Source organism: Tamandua tetradactyla, chromosome 10 (assembly GCF_023851605.1).
Source record: "Tamandua tetradactyla isolate mTamTet1 chromosome 10, mTamTet1.pri, whole genome shotgun sequence".
NCBI classification, from domain to species: domain Eukaryota; kingdom Metazoa; phylum Chordata; class Mammalia; order Pilosa; family Myrmecophagidae; genus Tamandua; species Tamandua tetradactyla.
The window spans coordinates 51,361,871-51,385,934 of record NC_135336.1 but is presented as its reverse complement, the minus strand read 5'-3'; the positions used below and the strand labels follow the sequence as shown (position 1 = coordinate 51,385,934).

The 24,064-nt window shown below is 36.2% G+C and overlaps 1 protein-coding gene and 1 non-coding gene across 2 annotated transcripts; both read right to left on the bottom strand.

The window, feature by feature from the left end:
* Positions 1–18,224: 18,224 nt before the first annotated feature.
* Positions 18,225–19,175, bottom strand: LOC143647921 (olfactory receptor 5K1-like). Its single transcript, XM_077117603.1, has one exon. The coding sequence runs from the start codon at positions 19,173–19,175 to the stop codon at positions 18,225–18,227; it is 951 nt and encodes a 316-aa protein (XP_076973718.1).
* A 2,979-nt stretch (positions 19,176–22,154) lies between these two features.
* Positions 22,155–22,270, bottom strand: LOC143649026 (U5 spliceosomal RNA). The gene has a single exon (XR_013158904.1). It is a non-coding gene; the product is annotated as a U5 spliceosomal RNA (small nuclear RNA).
* Positions 22,271–24,064: the final 1,794 nt, after the last annotated feature.

The following is a 24,064-nucleotide window of genomic DNA, read 5'->3' as shown; positions in this document are numbered from 1 at the left end:
AAAAGAAATAAAAAGACAACAGAATAAGAATTAAAACATTAATAGAAAGAAAAAAAAAAACAAAAAACCTATACCTCACATGCAGCTTCATTCAGTGTTTTAACATAATTGCATTACAATTGGGTAGTATTGTGCTGTCCATTTCTGAGTTTTTATATCCAGTCCCGGTGTACAGTCTGTATCCCTTAAGCTCCAATTACTCCTTCTCTTTTTTTTTTTTAATTAATGGAATAAAAGAAATTAACCCAACATTTAGAAATTATACCATTCTACATATGCAATCAGTAATTCTTAACATCATCACATAGATGCATGATCATCATTTCTTAGTACATTTGCATCGGTTTAAAAAAACTAGCAACATAACTGAAAAAGATATAGAATGTTAATATAGAGACAAAAATAAGAGTAATAATAGTAAAGTCAAAACAAAACAAAACAAAGCAAAACAAAAACCTATAGCTCAGATGCAGCTTCATTCAGTGTTTTAACAAAATTACTTTACAATTAGGTATTATTGTGTTGTCCATTTTTGAGTTTTTGTATCTAGTCCTGTTGCACAGTCTGTATCTTTTCAACTCCAATTGCCCATTATCTTACCCTGTTTCTACCTCCTGCTGGAGTCTGTTACCAATGACATATTCCAAATTTATTCTCGAATGTCTGTTCACATCAGTGGGACCATACAGTATTTGTCCTTTAGTTTTTGGCTAGACTCACTCAGCATAATGTTCTCTAGGTCCATCCATGTTATTACATGCTTCATAACTTTATCCTGTCTTAAAGCTGCATAGTATTCCATTGTATGTATATACCACAGTTTGTTTAGCCACCCTTCTGTTGATGGAGTTTTCGGCTGTTTCCATCTCTTTGCAATTGTAAATAACGCTGCTATAAACATTGGTGTGCAAATGTCCGTTTGTGTCTTTGCCCTTAAATCCTTTGAGTATATTTCCAGCAATGGTATTGCTGGGTCATATGGCAATTCTATATTCAGCTTTTTGAGGAACCGCCAAACTGCCTTCCACAGTGGTTGCACCATTTGACATTCCCACCAACAGTGGAAAAGTGTGCCTTTTTCTCCACATCCTCTCCAGCACTTGTCATTTTCTGTTTTGTTGATAATGGCCATTCTGGTGGGTGTGAGATGATATCTCATTGTGGTTTTGATTTGCATTTCTCTAATGGCCAGGGACATTGAGCATCTCTTCATGTGCCTCTTGGCCATCCGTATTTCCTCTTCTGATAGGTGTCTGTTCAAGTCTTTTTCCCATTTTGTAATTGGGTTGGCTGTCTTTTTGTTCTTGTTGATTTGAACAATCTCTTTATAAATTCTGGATACTAGACCTTTATCTGATATATCATTTCCAAATATTGTCTCCCTTTGTGTAGGTTGTCTTTCTACTTTCTTGATGAAGTTCTTTGATGCACGAAAGTGTTTAATTTTGAGGAGCTCCCATTTATTTATTTCCTTCTTCAGTGTTCTTGCTTTAGGTTTAAGGTCCATAAAACCGCCTCCAGTTGTAAGATCCATAAGATATCTCCCTACATTTTCCTCTAAATGTTTTATGGTCTTAGACCTAATGTTTAGATCTTTGATCCATTTTGAGTTAACTTTTGTGTAGGGTGTGAGATATGGGTCTTCTTTCATTCTTTTGCATATGGATATCCAGTTCTCTAGGCACCATTTATTGAAGAGACTGTTCTGTCCCAGGTGAGTTGGCTTGACTGCCTTATCAAAGATCAAATGTCCATAGATGAGAGGGTCTATATCTGAGCACTCTATTCGATTCCATTGGTCGATATATCTATCTTTATGCCAATACCATGCTGTTTTGACTACTGTGGCTTCATAATATGCCTTAAAGTTCGGCATCGCTAGACCTCCAGCTTCGTTTTTTTTCCTCAAGATTTTTTAGCAATTCGGGGCACCCTGCCCTTCCAGATAAATTTGCTTATTGGTTTTTCTATTTCTGAAAAATAAGTTGTTGGGATTTTGATTGGTATTGCATTGAATCTATAAATCAATTTAGGTAGGATTGACATCTTAACTATATTTAGTCTTCCAATCCATGAACACGGTATGCCCTTCCATCTATTTAGATCTTCTGTGATTTCTTTTAACAGTTTTTTGTAGTTTTCTTTATATAAGTCTTTTGTCTCTTTAGTTAAATTTATTCCTAGGTATTTTATTCTTTTAGTTGCAATTGTAAATGGGATTCGTTTCTTGATTTCCCCTCAGCTTGTTCATTACTAGTGTATAGAAATGCTACAGATTTTTGAATGTTGATCTTGTAACCTGCTAATTTGCTGTACTCATTTATTAGCTCTAGTAGTTTTGTTGTGGTTTTTCCGGGTTTTCGACGTATAGTATCATATCGTCTGCAAACAGTGATAGTTTTACTTCTTCCTTTCCAATTTTGATGCCTTGTATTTCTTTTTCTTGTCTAATTGCTCTGGCTAGAACCTCCAACACAATGTTGAATAATAGTGGTGATAGTGGACATCCTTGTCTTGTTCCTGATCTTAGGGGGAAAGTTTTCAATTTTTCCCCATTGAGGATGATATTAGCTGTGGGTTTTTCACATATTCCCTCTATCATTTTAAGGAAGTTCCCTTGTATTCCTATCTTTTGAAGTGTTTTCAACAGGAAAGGATGTTGAATCTTGTCAAATACCTTCTCTGCATCAATTGAGATGATCATGTGATTTTTCTGCTTTGATTTGTTGATATGGTGTATTACAATAATTGATTTTCTTATGTTGAACCATCCTTGCATACCTGGGATGAATCCTACTTGGTCATGATGTATAATTCTTTTAATGTGTTGTTGGATACGATTTGCTAGAATTTTATTGAGGATTTTTGCATCTATATTCATTAGAGAGATTGGTCTGTAGTTTTCTTTTTTTGTAATATCTTTGCCTGGTTTTGGTATGAGGGTGATGTTGACTTCATAGAATGAATTAGATAGTTTTCCCTCCACTTCGATTTTTTTGAAGAGTTTGAGGAGAATTGGTACTAATTCTTTCTGGAACGTTTTGTAGAATTCACATGTGAAGCCATCTGGTCCTGGACTTTTCTTTTTAGGAAGCTTTTGAATAACTAATTCAATTTCTTTACTTGTGATTGGTTTGTTGAGGTCATCTATGTCTTCTTGAGTCAAAGTTGGTTGTTCATGTCTTTCCAGGAACCCATCCATTTCATCTAAATTGTTGTATTTATTAGCGTAAAGTTGTTCATAGTGTCCTGTTATTACCTCCTTTATTTCTGTGAGGTCAGTAGTTATGTCTCCTCTTCCATTTCTGATCTTATTTATTTGCATCCTCTCTCTTCTTCTTTTTGTCAATCTTGCTAAGGGCCCATCAATCTTATTGATTTTCTCATAGAACCAACTTCTGGTCTTATTGATTTTCTCTATTGTTTTCATGTTTTCAATTTCATTTATTTCTGCTCTGCTCTTTGTTATTTCTTTCCTTTTGCTTGCTTTGGGATTAGTTTGCTGTTCTTTCTCCAGTTCTTCCAAGTGGACAGTTAATTCCTGTATTTTTGCCTTTTCTTCTTTTCTGATATAGGCATTTAGGGCAATAAATTTCCCTCTTAGCACTCCCTTTCCTGCGTCCCATAAGTTTTGATATGTTGTGTTTTCATTTTCATTTGTCTCGAGGTATTTACTAATTTCTCTTGCAATTTCTTCTTCGACCCACTCGTTGTTTAAGAGTGTGTTGTTGAGCCTCCACGTATTTGTGAATTTTCTCGCATTGCGCCTATTATTGATTTCCAACTTCATTCCTTTATGATCCGAGAAAGTGTTGTGTATGATTTCAATCTTTTTAAATTTGTTAAGACTTGCTTTGTGACCCAGCATATGGTCTATCTTTGAGAATGATCCATGAGCACTTGAGAAAAAGGTGTATCCTGCTGTTGTGGGATGTAATGTCCTATAAATGTCTGTTAAGTCTAGCTCCTTTATAGTAATATTCAGATTCTCTATTTCTTTATTGATCCTCTGTCTAGATGTTCTGTCCATTGATGAGAGTGGGGAATTGAAGTCTCCAACTATTATGGTATTTGTGTCTATTTCCTTTTTCAGTGTTTGCAGTGTATTCCTCACGTATTTTGGGGCATTCTGGTTCAGTGTGTAAATGTTTATGATTGTTATGTCTTCTTGTTTAATTGTTCGTTTTATTAGTATATAGTGTCGTTCCTTGTCTCTTTTAACTGTTTTACATTTGAAGTCTAATTTGTTGGATATTAGTATAGCTATTCCTGCTCTTTTCTGGTTGTTATTTGCATGAAATATCTTTTCCCAACCTTTCACTTTCAACCTATGTTTATCTTTGGGTCTAAGATGTGTTTCCTGTAGACAGCATATAGAAGGATCCTGTTTTTTAATCCATTGTGCCATTCTATGTCTTTTGATTGGCGAATTCAGTCCATTAACATTTAGTGTTATTATTGTTTGGATAATATTTTCCTCTACCATTTTGCCTTTTGTATTATATATATCATATCTGACTTTCCTTCTTTCTACACTCTTCTCCATACCTCTCTCTTCTGTCTTTTCCGTTCTGACTCTAGTGCTCCCTTTAGTATTTCTTGCAGAGCTGGTCTCTTGGTCACAAATTCTCTCAGTGACTTTTTGTCTGAGAATGTTTTAATTTCTCCCTCATTTTTGAAGGACACTTTTGCTGGATATAGGAGTCTTGGTTGGCAGTTTTTCTCTTTTAGTAATTTAAATATATCATCCCACTGTCTTCTAGCCTCCATGGTTTCTGCGGAGAAATCTACACATAGTTTTATTGGATTTCCCTTGTATGTGATGGATTGTTTTTCTTTTGCTGCTTTCAAGATCCTCTCTTTCTCTTTGACCTCTGACATTCTAACTAGTAAGTGTCTTGGAGAACGCCTATTTGGGTCTAATCTCTTTGGGGTGCGCTGCACTTCTTGGATCTGTAATTTTAGATCTTTCATAAGTGTTGGGAAATTTTCAGTGAAAATTTCTTCCATTAGTTTTTCTCCTCCTTTTCCCTTCTCTTCTCCTTCTGGGACACCCACAACACGTATATTTGTGCGCTTCATATTGTCCTTGAGTTCCCTGATACCCTGTTCAAATTTTTCCATTCTTTTCCCGATAGGTTCTGTTTGTTTTTGGAATTCAGATGTTCCATCGTCTAAATCACTAATTCTATCTTCTGTGTCTTTGAATCTATCATTGTAGGTATCCATTGTTTTTCTATCTTTTCTACTTTGTCCTTCACTTCCATAAGTTCTGTGATTTGTTTTTTCAGTTTTTCTATTTCTTCTGTATGTTCAGCCCATGTCTTCTTTATGTCCTCCCTCAATTTATCGATTTCGTTTTTGAAGAGGTTCTCCATTTCTGTTCGTATATTTAGCATTAGTTGTCTCAGCTCCTGTATCTCATTTGAACTATTGGTTTGTTCCTTTTACTGGGCCATATTTTCAATTATTTGAGCGTGATCCGTTATCTTCTGTTGGCGTCTGTGCATTTAGACAGGTTTCCCTGGGTATTGGATCCAAAAGTTTGGAAGATTTTTCTGTGAAATCTCTGGGTTCTGTTTTTCTTATCCTGCCCAGTAGGTGGCGCTCGTGGCACTCGTTTGTCTGCGGGTCCCACCAGTAAAAGGTGCTGTGGGACCTTTAACTTTGGAAAACTCTCGCCGTCCGGAAGGTTCGTTAGCCGAAGTGGCTTGGAAGGGTTCGAGCCGGCCCGGGGTCCGAATGCGGGGTGGGTTGCTGGCTGCCGCAGCCCGGGAAAGCGCCCGTCCGAATTTCCTAGTCGCCCGGGCGACAAGCGTGGCGGGAGGGCGCCAGCGGCAGCGGCCCGCCCAGGAGAGTGCACGTTCCCGGGGAGTCACGGGTTTGGAAGGGGCCTCCCCCACCTGTCACCGTTCTCTGCGGCCTGGGGATTTCCAATCCAATTCTCTCAGTTGATCCGGGGTGTCGCGCGTGGTGTGGGCGCCAGCCACCACGGTTTCAGGGGACCGCCTCTCCAATTCTCCCAGCCGGCCCGGAAAGGGGGAAGGGAGTGACTCCGGCCGTTTGCCGCCCCGCCCTGTGAAGCCCGTGCGCCTCGGCGATCTCACCTGAGCGGCTTCTCTCAGCCAGCCAGCCGTTCCAGGATGGGGTACGCTGTCTTTTTTATCTCTGTTGTGGCTTTAGGCGCTGTTCTGTATCGTTTCTACTCCCCTAGTAGCTGTCCTCAGAAGAAACTAAGATCCGCGCATCTTACTAGGCCGCCATCTTCCAATATATCTGCATTTATTTTCTTAATCTGAAGATTTAAAAGAACTCACAGTTTTTCTTTATTTATGTGTGTGTATGTGCATACATGTACATTTTCTTGTTATTTTACAGTAAACTTCTACTGTTTGGAAAACTGTTCAAAGAAACAAGATAACTAGGATTCATGCAAAACACTCAAGCAGACAATCAAAATAGAACAGTATTTTACAAAATCTGTGTTGTAGACTAGTTATAGTAGTGTACTATTGAATACTTATTTTAGATTTTCCAAAATTTCCTTGATATATGCCTATTAGTACTAGTAGTTGTAGTATCAAAGTTATCATTTTCATGCTAAGAAAAATGTACTTGGCTTGTGGGCTCTCTGCTTCTTGTGACGATGTCATTCTTCTCTGCTCTCTCTGAATTACTTATTCTCCAAAATGTTTCCTCTTTTATAGGACTTCAGAAACTAATTGAGACCCACCCAAATGGGTGGAGACATGTCATCACCTAATCCAGTTTAACAACCAATCTCGATTATATCACATCTCTAAGGAGATGATCTAATTACAGTTTCAAGCATGCAGTATTGAATAGGTATCATTCTGCCATTATGAAATGGAATTTAGATTAAAACATGGCTTTTCTAGGGGACATACATCCTTTCAAACCAGCACATACACTTACAAACTTCAATAAAAACTCAATGGCAAAGGAGAAGTCAGTTATTGGTAAAAATATTTTCTTCTTCCTTTTCCAAATCCTAAGACTTAAAATCATGCTTCACTTCTTGATAAGTCTTAGAATTTATTTGTTGTCATAGAATACTTGTCTTCCAACTTTTTGAGCATGACCTATAGTAAGAAATACATTTTACTTGAGTATATCAAGTAATGACACACATGTAACAAGTGAAATTAAAGTATCATGAAATACTATATATATATATTGACTAGAGGCAATGAAATTGATTATTTTCCTTTTTTGCTTGTTTCTTTTTATTATGTATTAGAAAGTTTTAGGTTTAAATTATGCATATATACTGAGTTCCTATACAACACCCCATTAACATCTTGCATTAATATGGTACATTTGTTACAATTCATGGAAGAACATTTTTATAATTGTTTTAGTTTCTTGGGTTGATCGAGAAAATGCCATGCAATAGGTTGGATTATGTAATGAGAATTTATTATCTTATGGTATTGAGGCTAAAAGAAAGTCGTAAATGAAGGCATCATCAAAGTGATGCTTTCTCTTCAAAGACTATGCCATTCTGGGGCTGACAAACTTGGTCCTCAGTTTGTCACATGGCAGGCACATGGTGGCCTCTCCTGGGTTTCCTGTTCTCTTCTGGGTTTCATCAATATAGGCTTCCCATGGATTTCTCTCTATTTGAATTTCATTCTGCTTATAAAGGACTCCAGGAAAGAGGATTAAGACCTATCATGATTAAGGTGTGCTGCACCTTTTAAACTGAAGTAACCTCATCAAAATGTCCTACTTACAATGGAGTCACACTAAAGGAATGGACTGAGTTTTATAACATGTTTTGATGGGGTACATACAGCTTCAAACTACCACACTCCACCCTCTGGACTTCAAAAACACATATTCTTTCTTTATGCAAAATATGTGCATTTCATCATAATATTCCAAAAATCCATAAGATAATTTTAAAATAATATTTAATACAAAGTCTCATCAAAATCCTTTAGGGTGTGGTCTGTCATGGAGCATAATTCCCCTCTGTTTGTGGGTCTGTATTACTAATAGTCCATTACGTTTAGTAGGAATCACTGTGTTGTACAGCCCTGTTTGTTTGTTTTAATTTTTATTCTATTAACATGTATTCAACTTAAAATTTGCCCTTTTAACCACATTCAAATATATATTTCAGACTTATTATTTGCATTCACAATGTTGTGCTATTGTAACCACCATCTATTACCAAAATATTTCTATTACTCAAAAGAGGACCTCTGTCCAATTTAAGCATTAACTCCCAATTCTCTTCCCCACCCCATTCCCTGGTAATCTGAATTCTAGATTTTGACTATGAAATTGCTGTCTCTAATTATTTCATACCAATGATGTCAAACAATACTTGTCCTTCTGTGTCTGGCTTATTTAACTCAACATGATGTCTTCAAGGTTCATTCTGTTGTTGCATGATTTGGGATTGTTTTCTTTTTTATGACTGAATAATATTCCATTGTATGTACATACCACATTTTATTTATCCATATAAATTGATAGAAACTTGGAGTGTTTCCATCCTTTGGCAATTGTGAATAATCCCATTATGAAGATCACTGTGTGTAAACATCAGTTCAAGCACCTACTTTCCATTCATTTGTGTATGGACCTAGTAGTTGGATTGTCAGATCATATGCATATAGTTTTATACTTAGATTTCTGAGGAACCACCAAACTGTTTTCCACAGTGGCTGCATAATTTTTGTCTTTCACCAGCAAAAAATGAGTGTTCCTACTTCTCTCCATCCTCTCCAATACTTCTAATTTTTGTTCATTTAATAGTAGCCATTCTAATGGGTGTTAAATGGTATCTCTAAGTGGCTTTTCAGTCTCTTTTTTTTTTTCTTTTTTTTGCATGAGCAGGCATCAGGAACCGAACTTGGGTCTCCGGCATGGCATGTGAGAATTCTGCCACTGAGCTACCATACCACCACCCTCTCAATGTGGTTTTGATTTGCAATTCTCTTATAACGAATGACCTTACATATCTATTCATGTGTGTTTTGACCATTTGTATAGCTTATTAGGAGAAATATCTAGTCAATTATTTTGCCCATTTTTAAAAAGTGTTTTGTCTTTTAATTGCTGCATTGTAGAATTCCTTTCCATATTCTGGATACTAAAACCTTATGGGCTATGTGGTTTTCAAATATTTTCTCCTAATGTTTAGGTTGTCCTTTTACTTTCATGATAAAGTACTTTAAGGCACAGAAGTTTTTAATTTTGATGAGTCCCTTTTATTTATTTTTCTGTTTTGCTCATGCTTTGGGCACAAAGTCTAAGAAACCATTGCATAACACAAGGCCCTGAAGATACTTCCCTGCATTTTCTTTGAGGAGTTTTATGCATCTAGTTCTTCCATTCAGATCTATGATCCATTTGGGTTTGTTTTTTTGTATATGTTGTGAGGTAAGGGTCCAACTTCATTCTTTTGCACATGCAAAAGAGCATTTTCAGCACCATTTGTGGAAGAGACTGCTCTTTCCAATTGAGTGAACTTGGTGCCCGTTCAATAATCAGTTGACCATAAATGAGAGGGATGTTTTCTGAAATCTTACTTCTATTCCATTGATCTGTATGTCTCTCCTTGTGCTAGCGCCATACTGTTTTGATTACTATGGCTTTGCAACAAATGAAAATTGGGAAATGTGAGTTCTCCAACTTCATTCTTCTGTCCAAGCTGGCTTTGGCTTTGTTGAAATCTTCTATTTCATCTTATTTTAATGCAATTCCACTGAGATATATTCATCATTTTATCAATGCAAAGTGTATAATCAATGCCTTACAAGATCACGTATTTGTGCACTTATCACCACAATCAACTTTAGAACAATTTCATTACTCAAAAACAGAAAAAAAGAAATATGTAAATAAAAAGAAAACCCAAAACATCCTGTGGTAGTTAGACTCAGTTGTCAACTTGGCCAGGTGAAGGCACCTAGTTCTGTTGCTGTGGACATGAGCCAATGGTAGGTGAATCTCATCTGTTGCTAATTACATCTGCAGTCGGCTAGGAGGCGTGTCTGCTGCAATGAGTGACCTTTGACTTAATTGGCTTGTGCTTAAATAGAGAACACAATGTAGCACAGTTTAAGCAGCTCAGCATTCCTCATCTCAGCACTAGCAGCTCAGCCCAGGCCTTTGGAGATGCAGAAAGAAGTCACCCTGGGGAAAGTTGTTGGAACCCAGGGGCCTAGAGAGAAGACCAGCAGAGACCATCTTGTGCCTTCCATGTAAGAAAGAACCTCAGTGGAAAGTTAGCTGCCTTTCCTCTGAAGAACCAACAAAATAAATCCCCTTTTATTAAAAGCCAATCCGTCTCTGGTGTGTTGCATTCTGGCAGCTAGCAAACTAGAACACATCCTATACCCCTTATCTGTCTCTATTATTTTTTAACAGATTTATCCACACACTGCGCAATCCATCCTATGTATACTATCAATGGTTCTTGGTACAATCACATAGCTTTGTGATGGTTAGGTTCTGATGTCAACTTGGCTAAATGTTTATGCCCAGTTATCTGGTCAGGCAAGCACTGGTCTGACCATTGCTGCAAGAATATTTTGTGGCTCACTGTTAAATCAAAAGGCTGGATATTAAGTCATCAGTCAGTTGATTGCATCTGTGGCTGATTACATCTGCTATCTACTAAGGCATGCCTCCCACAAAGAGATAATCCAATCCGTTGAAGGCTTTTATGAGAGAAGAGAGTTTTTTACTGCTTCTTCACCCAAGGAGCTTCTCCTCTGGAGTTCATCCAGATCCTTCATCAGAGCTGACAGCTTCTTGTCCTACAGATCAGCCCTACAGATTTTGCACTCTTGCATTCCCATGGTTTCATAAGGCACCTTTATAAATCCCATATTTACAGATCTCTTCTGTTGGTTCTGTATCTCCATAGAACCCTGACTAACACAGTTATACATTCACCACTGCAGTTAATATGAAAGCATTCTCAATTCTTCTGAAGCAAAGAATCCCACAACTCTTCTATTCCCATATTATTGATAGTTAGCTGTAGTATAATGCCTTTCTTACCATTATTACAAGAATGGTACAATGTTGCTGTTAACTATAGGAGGGAAAAATGGAAGGATCTGAAAATGTCAATGATTATAAGATTTCAAAATAAGTTTCTAAGCAGCAAGAGAATTGGAGATGTTGCAAAGGGAATGTTCAGTATATATGAATGTTTTAAAAATATAATTTATGTACATCATAAAACATCATTAGAAAAATCAGAGGACAAGCCAATTAGTGAGAAAAAATGAACGACATCTGCATACAAAAGTGCAATAGCTTTTATTTTTGTATGCTGTAAGGCAGGGTCTTATTGTAGCACCATTTGTTGTATTTTTGGGGTTTTTTTTCTTGGGGGGCATGTTTGTTTTTGGGAAGTGCATGGGCCAGGAATCAAACCTGGGTCTCCTGCATGGGAGGTGAGAATTCTACCACTGAACTACCCTTGCACCCCCCTGCAATAGGTTTTTGATGCAAACTGTATATATAAATAACAAGAAAAACATAAGGCTCGGTGAAAAACTAGGCAAAAGACATAAACAAGAACTTTTCAGGAAAAACAAGATACACTAGTAAACAAAGATACATAAATCACATTATTTTATATATCTTCTATTCGGAAAATTCCCAAATATGTCAGGCACTTTATTAAATATTGATGATGTGATACCAAATGCAACATCCTAGATACTCAACAGAACAAAGTTTTTATTATCCAAAAGTTCCAATTTGCTACTTATTATTTTATTATCCAAAAATTAGTTTACTAGTTGTTCTTTAACCTGTGCTTATATCTATGCACCTATCTCCTTTCCTAGTGTCTCTCCTATTGGCTCTTTTCACATATTATGTGAACTATTATGGTTAGTTTTATTGCTTGCAGTCTCTCTCTCCAATCAAATGCCAGATCAATTTTCTGAATTGTGCCCCCATGAAGACTTCAATCCTATTACTGTGGTCCCAGGGAAACTTCAATATTTAATACTTCTAAGATAAATTCAAATTCCAATAGCTCTCACGATCAGGTTTGCCAGCTTTTTTATTCTGTCTATCCATTGTTCACTTACCTTATCCTTCAACTGAATGTCAAACTCATTTACATAAACATTGACTCTTCTCATGATATTATTCCTGTTTTCCCCCCAAACATCAAAAATGTTTCCACTCTTTAACATGCTAGACTCATCTTTATTGACTGAAATCCCAAGATGTTATAATATACTCAACAAAATTTAAAATTGCTTGTGAATAACTTGCATTCCTTTTTATTCATAAATATATGTTCAATATCCTTATTAGATTGTAAACATTATACAATTAAATGTGATTAATTTACTGTGAATAGAACTGTAAAATGCTAGAAGATAAACACAGTATTAACCAAATCTCAGCCTTTTTTGCAAGTGACCTAGATGAACTACAGTAAGCTATTCTATATTTCAAAGTGTGCATTTTTATTCCACAATCATGAAAAATAATGCCTAACACTTGGTAATATACATGAAGGTTGTAATTTAGTGTCTAGGAGATGTTACGTTCATAGTAAGTAATTTTTCTTTCTCTACCAGCAGTGTGTCCAAATGTAAATCTCTTGGGCCCTGTATTTCTTTACTTGTAAAATAAAAACAATAAAATCTGTCCTACCCACCTGACAGGTAAGCATCCAAAAACGAATGCCTAAAAAAGCACAGGAAAAGATGTTCGGCATCATTAACTATAAGGAAATGCAAAATTAAAACCACAGTGAAATATCATCCCACATGTACTAGAATGGACACCATTTTAAAAAACAGAAACTTTCAACTACTTGAACTGATTCAGAGAAGTGGGAATGCTCATTCAATGCAGGTGACAATGTAAAATGGTGCTACACCCATGTGATATTAGGGATATACCTAGAAGAACTGAAAGCAAGGATTTAAAAAGATATTTGCACACTAATGTTCAACATGGCACTAGTTTGTTAGCTGTTAGATTGCAATATACCAGAAATGGAATGCTTTTAGACAGGGAATTTAATAAGTTACAATTTACAATCCCAAGCCTACGAAATGTCCAAACTAAGGCTTCCAGGGAGAAATACCTCAATTCAAGAAAGGCCAATGGATCTGGAACAGCTGTCAGCTGGGAAGTCATGTGTCTGGCATCTGCCGGTCCTTTTCTCCTGGACTCCATTGCTTTCAGCCTCTGTTCCTGTCAAGGCTCCTCACTTTGCTTTTCTGGGCTGGCTTTAATCTTTTGGTTTCCCTTGGCTCTCTCTAGGTTCTGCTTTGTTTAAAACGCATGGTGATGTCTGCTGGTCTCCAAGTATCTCCAAACATCCATGTGTCTGCTCTCCAAGTGTCGGCATCTGTGTCAGCTCTGTCATTTTTGACTCTCTCCAAAATGTTTCCTCTTTTAAATGATTCCAGTAAACTAATCAAGACCCACCTGGAATGGTTGGAATCACATCTCTATTTAATCAAAAGTCACACCCACAATTGGGAATTGGGTGTATAACATCTCTGTGGAAATAAACTAATTAAATTTCCAACTTACAGTATTGGATCAAGATTAAAAGAAATGACTACTCCCACAGAATTGGATCAGAATTAAAACATGGTCTTTCTGGGACACAGAACTCTTTCAAGCTGGTACAGCATTATTCAAAAGATGGAAGCAACCCAAGTGTTCATTAAATTGATGAATGGACAAATGAAATGTGGTATACACATATGAAAGAATATTATTCAGCTGTAAGAAGGAATGAAGTTCTGATGCATGCCATAACATAAAGGAACCTTGATGACTGAAATAAGCCAGAAAGAAAAGGACAAATATTGTGAGCTCCCTGGTAGGAACTAATCATAATAAACAAGCTTATAGAGAGAATCTAGAATGTAAGTTACCAGAAGATTGACTGGGGTTAGAGAATGGGCAGTTGTTAACTTGTACAGAATTTCTATTTAGGCTGATGGTAAAAGTTTGGAAATGGGTGGTGGTGATGGTAACATTATTGTGAATGTAATCAACAACAGTGAACTATATAGGTGAATGTGATCAAATAAAGAAACTTAGGTGTATATATTATGAGAATAAAAATTAAAAGATAGAACTGTACAACACAGTGAACCATATTGTAGCAGATAATACATAAGCATGTTCTTTCAAGGGTAATAACAATTGTACGATACCAATACAAGGTGATAATAATAGAGTGTGATATGGGAAAAATAAGCTAATGTAAGTAATGGATGGCAGCTATTTTAATAAAATTATCAACTGTAACAAAAGTAGATACTGTTAAACATACAGCACAAATATAAAAATAGTATCATTAATAGTAGTAATAAATGTTCCACATTTATTCAAGGTGTTGATGGAGAGGTTGTGTATGGCAAACCTATATTTTATGCATGATTGTTTTGTAAACTCACAACTTCTCTAATCGAAAGGTAAGAGGCAACATTTAAAAAGTTTTTACTAGGTGGAAGTGATATAGAACACACACAGTGCCTGCCCTCAATGACTCTCTATAAGCTACTGCTCTGATACAAAAATAAAAGGCACCTTCTGACATGGCTTAAGCAGAGAGAAGAACTTCCCTACATCACTCAGCCACCTGGACCTGGATGTGGCTCCTGGACCGCAGGGAGCAGTGTTTTTACTGTCACCTGTCTCTATATCTCTGCTTCAGTTTTCTCTTTCTGCATGTCCCTTCTCTCTGCTGCTCAAACCATGGTAGAAGATGGCCAAACACAACTGAATTTTGATAATACAGACATATAGGGACTGTCCCTTTCTTTCCCTGTTGGTTACTTCCCTGGCCCCTACTCCCCACTTACGCCTTGTTATAGATTAAATCATTATTTTGCTTCTGGGTTGCTACCAGAATGTAATATACCAGAAATGGATTGGCTTTTGCAAAAGGGATTTGCTAGGTTACAAATTTACAGTTCTAAAACCATGAAAATGTCCAAATTAGGGTATCAACTAGAAGATACTCTCGCTCAAGAAAGACTGACTCCATATGGGGTTTCTCTGTCACATGGGAAAGCACATAGTAATGTCTGCTGGCCCATTTTCTTGGGGTCATTGCTTTCAGCTCCTGGTTCCAGTGGCCTCCTTTCTAAACTTCTGTCTCTTTCTGTCTCTCTGTGAACTCTTTAAGACTCCAGTGAAGCAATTAAGACCTACCTTGAATGGATTCACCACATCTCCATGGAAACAGCCTAATCCAAAGATCCCACCCACAATAAGCCTGCACCCACCAGATTGGATTAAAAGAGCATGGCTTTTTTGGGTATATAACAATTTCAAACCAGCACACGCATGTCCTCCATAAAGACATGTTTAAGTCTTAACTGTGACTGTGAACCGATTTGGAAATGGGATACTGGAAGTTGACATTATTTGAGGTGAAGCCAATAGATTCTTGTTGTTTAAACCAAGAAAAACAGGACCAAAATCGTTAATATGATTCAAATGTCAGTATTTCATAAAATACATATTCAGGGACGCCCCATGCCCTTCTCTCTCCTTTCCATCCCATTTTACCTCCCATTAAGTAACCAACTTCATTAGTTTCTAATTCATACTTCCATGTTTCTTTTTCCAATGTTTCTCCTTCTTTCTTACCCGAAAGTTTACATACTATAAAACTTCCTTTGCATCTTGCTTTTTTCTCTTAAAAATATATCCTAGAAATCACTCTGCATGAGTTCGGAGAGCTTCTCATATTTTCAGCTGGATTGTACTCCACACTTGGCTCCTAAGCTTGAGCATTTAGTTAGTTTCTAATATTTTATAATTACAAGTAATGTCACAAAGATAAAACTGATGCATAGTACTTTTTCCATCTTATTGGAGGTGTTTCTTGTATCTTCAAAGTAAATTCCCAGAGGTGAGATTAATGTGCCGAAAGATAGATGCCTAGGTAGTCCTATTGCTTATTATCAAATTCCTCCCCACTGGAGCTTGTCAATTTTGAGCTCCACCAACAAGAAATGAGAATGTCTGCTTCCTTATAGATTCACCTATAGAGTGCATGGTTGAACATTTGAATTTTGCTAATCTTATAGGTAATATATTGTAACTCAGTGTAGCTTTAATCTGCTTTTCTTTCATGAATAGTAGAAGTAATCTTTTCATAAATCCATATTTTTTATGACCTGTTCATTAATTTTGTCCATTTTCTAATATACCTTACCTTCAGTTTTTAATTTGTCTTTTTAAAATTAAGGACAGGTTCCCTTTCTCTGTGGTTCTATACTACTCTTGAGCAATGCCGCTCTATCCAATCTAACCTACCTCCTCTTCTGTGCTGGGGCTTGGCCTGGTCATGCACCTGCAACCCCCACCTGCCAAGTAGCTTCAACAGAGAAGTGGCTTGAGAGGAAGTGGCATCCACACAGGCCCTCATCAGAGGGGCAGATGCTTTGGAGTTCCAAGATCATGATGTCATCACCAATCTCATCCTTGATGAGTTTGGTCCTGTTCTGGAACTCTGCCATCTGCTAGCCAAACAGGTCCTGCTGTTCCTGGTACAGCTGGACCACATCAAAGGCCTGGCTCTGGAACCAGTAGATCTCCACATTCTCAGCATCCACGTATAGTGACATGTGGCACAGGAACTTCACCTTTTCCCTGATGAGGGCCAGGATGGATGCTCCCCAGGCTTGACCACCTTGGCCTCCTCTCGAATGGAGAAGCTAGAAGAAGTGCTCAATTCAACCCCCATCAAATGTAATTTTTTATCACCTCATTGCAGATCAAGAATCTAAAGTAAACCATTCAAATGGGGAAAATGGGGCATGCCACTGGATATCTGGTTTGTTTTACTCGGGGAGTAATTTTCATAAAAAAAAATGTGACTTGTTAGATTATGAAACACACAAGACACATTACAACATTACAGTGTGTGGTCCTGGACCAGCCTTTGGTTTGAAACAACCAGCTGCAAATAAAATGTTGGGACATGTATGCCAGTGTGAATGTTTTCAAGGAATTAATGAAGTGGAATGTTACTGAAAGGGATTCTTTGACAAAAAAGGCAAGTTTCAAAAACAGTTTGTACACTATGATCTAACTTAAAAAATTACACATTTGCTTAAATGTGTAGTGGAAACAATCAGAAAGGAAATACACCAAATTGTTGATGGCCAATTTCTGTATGATGGGGAATACGTGATTTATATTTTTGTTTTATTTTCTAATTTTTAGTAATGCATAAGTATAGCTTCTTGATAACAAATGATACTTAAAGAATTAAAAACTATGACTAAAGACATGGGTGCATTTCAAAAGTAAAAAAAAATACTTAGTAATTTTTCTTTTAATTTGTATTTTTATGTGATCAATAAAAATATTTTGTTCAGATGTTTGCACAACATCACTATTTCTACTGTTGAAATAAATATAACAAGATTTCACATTGAAGCTGTATAGGTTACCTGTACTCTTAATGATAAGCAAAAGAAGTAATGACATCAAAGCAACAAACCATTTAATTGAGTGGTATATTCGAGAATTTCACTGGCATACATCATGGACAATGAATCAAGCTACGTGAAATGTTCGTATCCATGAGGATTTCAATGTAAGTAGCATGATTTTTAACAACAGATCTTGAAGTGTTCTTTGCAAAGTTCTTCTTTTTCAGAGAGATTGAGAATATAAATATCTAAGACTAAAGATGAAAGTATTACTAATTTGAGAATACACATTGCACATGAATCCATATTCAAACATAGTCACTAGAGCATAAATAAAACAGATTAAAATTCAACAATTCAGTGTACGTTTGATAGATGTTTTAGTTAATAAGTGATTAATATTTAAGACTTAGAATGTGTCTGACTTTGTAAAATTAGGGATTCCATATATCTGTAAACAATATTAAACATGTATACTGCCTTCTATTGTTAGTATTTGTTGAGTTCGTTGAACACGGTAACTAATTACTTTCTGTCACAATCTGTGATCTCATTAGTAATTACTCTCTCATTCTGATGGACTCTATTAGCTTTGATTTTGAAATACGTCATTGGAAAACCTCTATTTTGAACTTATATATCCATTTGTACATTATTTGACTTATACATAATTATATTTTGCTGAGTACTAATTTTATATTAAAATGATCATTTTCTGTTTTCTCCTCATCTCCCTGACTTTGACAAACATTTTTATCATATTAAATCAGTTTGTTACAAGGGTCATATTGGTTTCAGAATGTTATGAGGTTTACTTTTCATAATTCTTTTCAAAATATTTATTACTTCCTTATTTCTCAGACTATAAATAAAAGGGTTCAGTAAAGGAACTACTAGAGTATAGAAAATAGCAACAACTATATCTTTATCTTCTTCTTTAACTGAACTTGGTTGACCATACACAAAAAGAAGAGAACCATAGAATATTGAAACAGAGAGAAAGTGGGATGCACAAGTCGATAAAGCTTTGCCTCTTCCTTGTTTGGATTTCATTTTGAAAATAGTGTAAAGGATGCAGAGATAAGTGATTACAATTATGGTAATAGTAAAGATTTGAATTGACCCTGCAAAGATAAGTACCATTAGTTCATTGATATAGGGGTCAACACAGGAAAGACTGCATAATGGAAAAATATCACAAAAAAAGTGATTGATTTGATGAGAACCACAGAATGTTAACCTAAATAGTAGCCCTACCTGAATCATGGAATGCAAGTTTCCAGCTATGTAGGCCCCTGTGAGCATCTGAATGCAGAGTTTCTTTGACATCTTGGTGTGGTACTGTAATGGGCTGCATATTGCCACATACCGGTCATAAGCCATAGCTGCCAGAAGAAAGCAATCTGTAGTTTCAGCAAGACAGAGAAAATAAAATTGTGCCATGCATTCATAAAGGGAAATCATCTTGTCTTCTGAAAAGAAGTTCCCTAACATCTTGGGTGTAATAGCACAAGAACAGCAGGCATCCATCAGAGCGAGGTTGCCCAGAAAGATGTACATTGGTGTGTGAAGACGACGCTCCATATAAATCAATGACACCAAACCAAGATTCCCCACCATAGTGATCAGATACATCGCAAAGAATATCACAAACAGAAGGGACTTCAGCTCTGGTCGATCCGTAAATCCCGTGAGGATAAATTCTGTTGTCATTGAGTGGTTAACTTCGGTCATCTCCACCTTTTCTGTTGAGATAAGAATTATGAAGAAAGAAGATTCTAATTTGGAGTGGGTCTTATTTTCCTATAAATTCCCTTTGTGCAACAGGCAGAGAGGCTTCTTCAGTCATCCTCTATTGTCTTTCAAATACAGGCACACATACTTCTAGAGGAAATTATTTGCCTAAACTTCAGCTCTATGACCTCAAGCTCTGAGGTCAGGATATATAGAAGTATTTTGATAATTGCAAAGAGAGTCCTACAATAGTAAAGCTTTGCTGGGTTAATATATGCAAGGATGGTGTACAAACTATATTTGATTCAGTATTTCCAAATAATTTCCTTGTTAGTTTTTGTTTTGAATATCCTTATCTGTATACTTAAAAAGCAACTGTCCTGTGTATGTACTTTTCCACTAAAAAAACATTTTTCATTTACTATCTCATTGGAATTATGTTTGAAAATTGTGTAGACTAGATATGTTAATTTATATATCTTAGGAAGTACATAAAGAGTACTAAGAATGAAGGTGGGGATTGTTCACCATTAATGGAACTTGTCATGGAAATTGAGAAATAAATATACACATATTTATTTAATAAATAATTTGCATATATCAACTCAAATTTTTATCAACTCACTGTAGAACTTTTTCTTGCCTGTGCAGAACAAATTCTCTGAGAATACTTGCAAAAACAATTTGTATCCATTTATTTTACATATATCTTGCTTTAAAGGTCTCCTCAATGTTCTAAATATTAGGTTTATGGCCACCATATGCTAAAAATGGTGTATAAATTATGATATTTTACAGATGTAAAATATATTATTTGAGTACTATTTAAGCTCACATTCTTTTGATCATTTCTAGATCTGTTTAACGTTACTGGAGTTCACTGGCCATAATTTCCCAATATTGACATAAACAATATTCTGCTTCCAGAGAAACTCTAAACTTTGGCCCCTTTAAGATAAATTCAAATTCTATAGGGTGCCATTTAAAGTTCTCTGTATCTTCATTTCCCACCTTCACCAATAGCCTTTCCAGCTTTCTCACTCATCACTCAGTGCTCCTCTTCTTCCTCCCTCTCCCCAAAGTTCCACACTTCTTTCTGTACGTACTGATTCCGACCATGCTACTCCCTTGTTTTTGACCAAATATCAAAATTATTTCTATAAATTATTTGAGGCATAGTTTGCATATAATGCCACTTAGCAAAATTTTAACTAAATACTCCAGACCACACTTATCTCCTTTTTTTCAAGCCATCCAGTTTGTTTTATGTATCCAAAGCAATCTAGGATAATCTACATTAATTTTCTTTATAGATCCATGCCCAATTTCCTTATTAGATTAAGGCATTTGAGATTAATGGTGACATGTATCTTCTTAAAATATTTTTATTTGAAAAAACAGATAATACACTTAGAACCACGGAAAGTGCATATCTTAGCTAGCTTAACCATAGGCATATTTAAATAAAGTATCCAAATGCTCATTGTAAACCAATGTTTGCATAATAAGCTTCATAAAACAATTTTAAATTAAGGTAATAAGGAAAACAAATCTACGAATTCAGATAACAAAGTGTCTCGAATTCTAAATATTAGACCTTAACTGTGAATGTTCTCAAAATGTTCTTAAAATTTCAACTTATGTATGAGACTAAATCAAAAAATGTTTATTTGGTACAAAATTTATATTTTGACTATGCATGTCCTGATTTAACTTATGTAGGTAGTTGGTTGAACAACATAAGTACATGGAACCGTGGGTAGGTCATGAGATTTTGTTGGTTTGTCCAGTGATGCCCCGATTAATCCCAGAGTGATTCGATCAGTGAGTGGAAAAGTATTTGCAAAATCCCGTTCGGGGAACGACCAAAGCATTAACACCAGATCCTTACCGACACTAACTTTGTCTTGTGAATTTAAATGTGCACACAGCTTAGCAGTAAGAAGGAAGTTCCACAAACATTAGTGAGGAGAAGGGACTGTAGTAGAGGAGGAGATCAGAGCCAGCAAGTCCTGATAGGGAGAGAAACTGAGGCAGTCCAGGCCTCACGCCTGCTTCTTGATCTTTAAAAGTAGAAAGTGCATGATGTTTTGAGTAAAGGGTGGAGAGTGAGAGAATGGACAGCAAAGATAAGTGAAGATTTTTTTTTAAATGCCTTTTTCTACTTTGAAACAATATAAAGTAGCCTTATTTAAAAAAAAAAACACAACAACTTAAAATTGTTAAGTAACTCAATGAAGGTTTTCATCCACAAAAATCTTTAGGCGAAAATTTATACTATTTGAAGGCAAACCAGACCATGGTTAACTGTTCTTGTCACTCTTTCCTCAATTAACTGCAACTCTCCGAAGAGTAAGGGCTTCTATTTGTTCCTAGGCTGTAGCCACTCCTTCAGGGAAATCTGTTAAAGAAATTTTTGGAAAAGATGTACTTTAACCCAAGGAAACCTGACCTTTTAAACGGAAACAGAGTACTGACAGCGCTAGCCCTACGGGTATGCAAATGAGCATTTCGCTCATTTTGTGAGCCAGCAACTGCCGGTAGTTCTTGCATGCGTGGAGCCACGGCTGAAGGCAGCGTGATGCAGAACCCAAAACATTTATTGAGATGTTATCCAGTTCCCGGAGGCTCAGAAGCGCGGCCGGTCCTTCGCATTCTGCCTTACGTGCGCTCTTGGCGTAGGTCACGGCCCCACGCGCTACAGACCCAGCAGCAAACTGCAAAATAAGAGAGCCCAGCGCTGAACCACTGTTAGGAGGATCTCTATTAAGATTATGAGCCAGCTGATACCTATTTGGGCGAATCATTTTGTCCGCAATTAACCAAATTTCTTTCCAACTCGCTCTTCTAGTCCCCAAGCCAAAATTAGAATTATAATGAAAGAAGACTACTGAAGATAATTTTTTATCTACAACATGTTTCTTGATGAGAAACTTGACTAACTTGCAAGTTAATTCTATTTTTAAATCTCTTTAACTCAGTCTTCTCAAAACAAGACCTCAAAAAATTGTTTCACAACTCACTGTTATTTTTCTTCACGGAAATCTTTAGTAAAAGGCGAAAGACTTACACGGTTTTAAGAGAAACTTGACCATGAGAGTGATGGCCTTGCTCATCTTCCCAGATACTGGCAGATCACTTGTTGTGGTGGTGCCTTTGCACCTACCTTGTAAAGAATTATCCCAAACATGTTCACATTGGATACAAATCTTCTGACAAGAAAGTTATTCAAATAATAGTTATTCAGATAGATAATACTGGTAATAATTCTCATATATCTGCATTGCATTCTGGTATGCAAATTAGCTAGCCACACAAACCAGAACTTTCCCTAAACTCTGCCTCCTCTACAAATGAATGGAGAGACAGAGAGATGCGGGACTTGATTCCTGTTAAGTCCTGTCTTCCACGCAGCAAGTGCATGTGCTCAGTGTAGCATTTACCACTTCACAATTACCATTCTATCCTACCCTCCCTCTTTGATTCCTTTCTCTTCAAAAAAAAAAAGTTCAAGTCGAAACATATTACAAATATCTATGTTGCTATAGTAATGACCTGTTAGTAAATACTTTCCTGATTTCAGAAAAACATGAAGACACAAATGTTTTTACAATTAACATATGAAAATCTTAACCACCTAAATGTATATCTTAGATAGCTTACCATAGGCATATTTATATAAATTTCTAAATAATCACTATAAAGTCTGTAAGAACAATGTTTCATAAAGCAATTTAAAATTAAAGTAAGGAAGGAAAAAGTCTACAAATATATATATCAGAGTTCCTTAGATTCTAAATATTAAGCACTAGTTTAAATACTCTTTGATTAACTACCAAAACTCTGCACATTCTCAAAATATCAAACAGAATGTTATTACAAATATCAACGTTGCTATAGTTGTGACCTATGTTACTAAATATATTCAAATTTTTTATTTCAGGAATTTATTTTATCTATTGTTACTATAGCTGCCTGTATATTATTATTATCTTTTTTTACCATTTTTTAGTTGTAAGATATACATAAATAAAGCAAAGAAAGAAAAAAGCAATAATTTTCAAAGCACACTTCAACAAGCAGCTACAGAACAGGTCCCAGACTTTGTTATGAGCTAAGATTCTCTCATCTCCAAAACACTGTTCCAAAACACTGGAGGCTTTATCAGAGTCCAAAACACTGCTTCAAAACACTGGAGGCTTTATCAGAGTCATAATAACAAAATTATATAGTATCTGTCCTTTTGTGTCTAAACTTATTTCACTCAGCATTATGTCTTCAAGATTCATCCATGTTGTCATATGTTTCAGAACATCATTTTGCCTAACTGCTGTATTATATTCCTTTATATGAATATACCATGTTTTGTTCACCCACTCATCTATTGGTGGGCACCTGGATTGTTTCCATCTCTTGGCAATTATGAATTGTGCTGCTATGAGCATCAATGTGTAAATGTCTGTTCGGGTCACCGCCCTCAACTCTTCAGGGTATATACCAAGTGTTTGTATTACCAGGCCTTCAGGCAACTGAATATTTAGGAATCGAAAGAAACTTTCTGAATATCATAAAGGGCATCTATGAAAAACCCAGAGCCAGCATCACACTTAATGGTGAGAAATTGAAAGCATTTCCCTTAAGATCAGGAACAAGACAAGGATGCCCATTATCACCACTATTATTCAACATCATATTAGAAGTCCTAGCTGGAATGATAAGGCAGGAGATAGAAAGAAAAGGCATCCAAATAGGAAAGGAAGAAGTAAACTTTCACTATTTGCAGATGAAATGATCCTTTACTTAGAAAACCCTGAGATATCTACAGCAAAGGTACTTGAGCAAATAAACAAATTCAGCAAAGTGGTGGAATACAAGGATAATGTACAAAA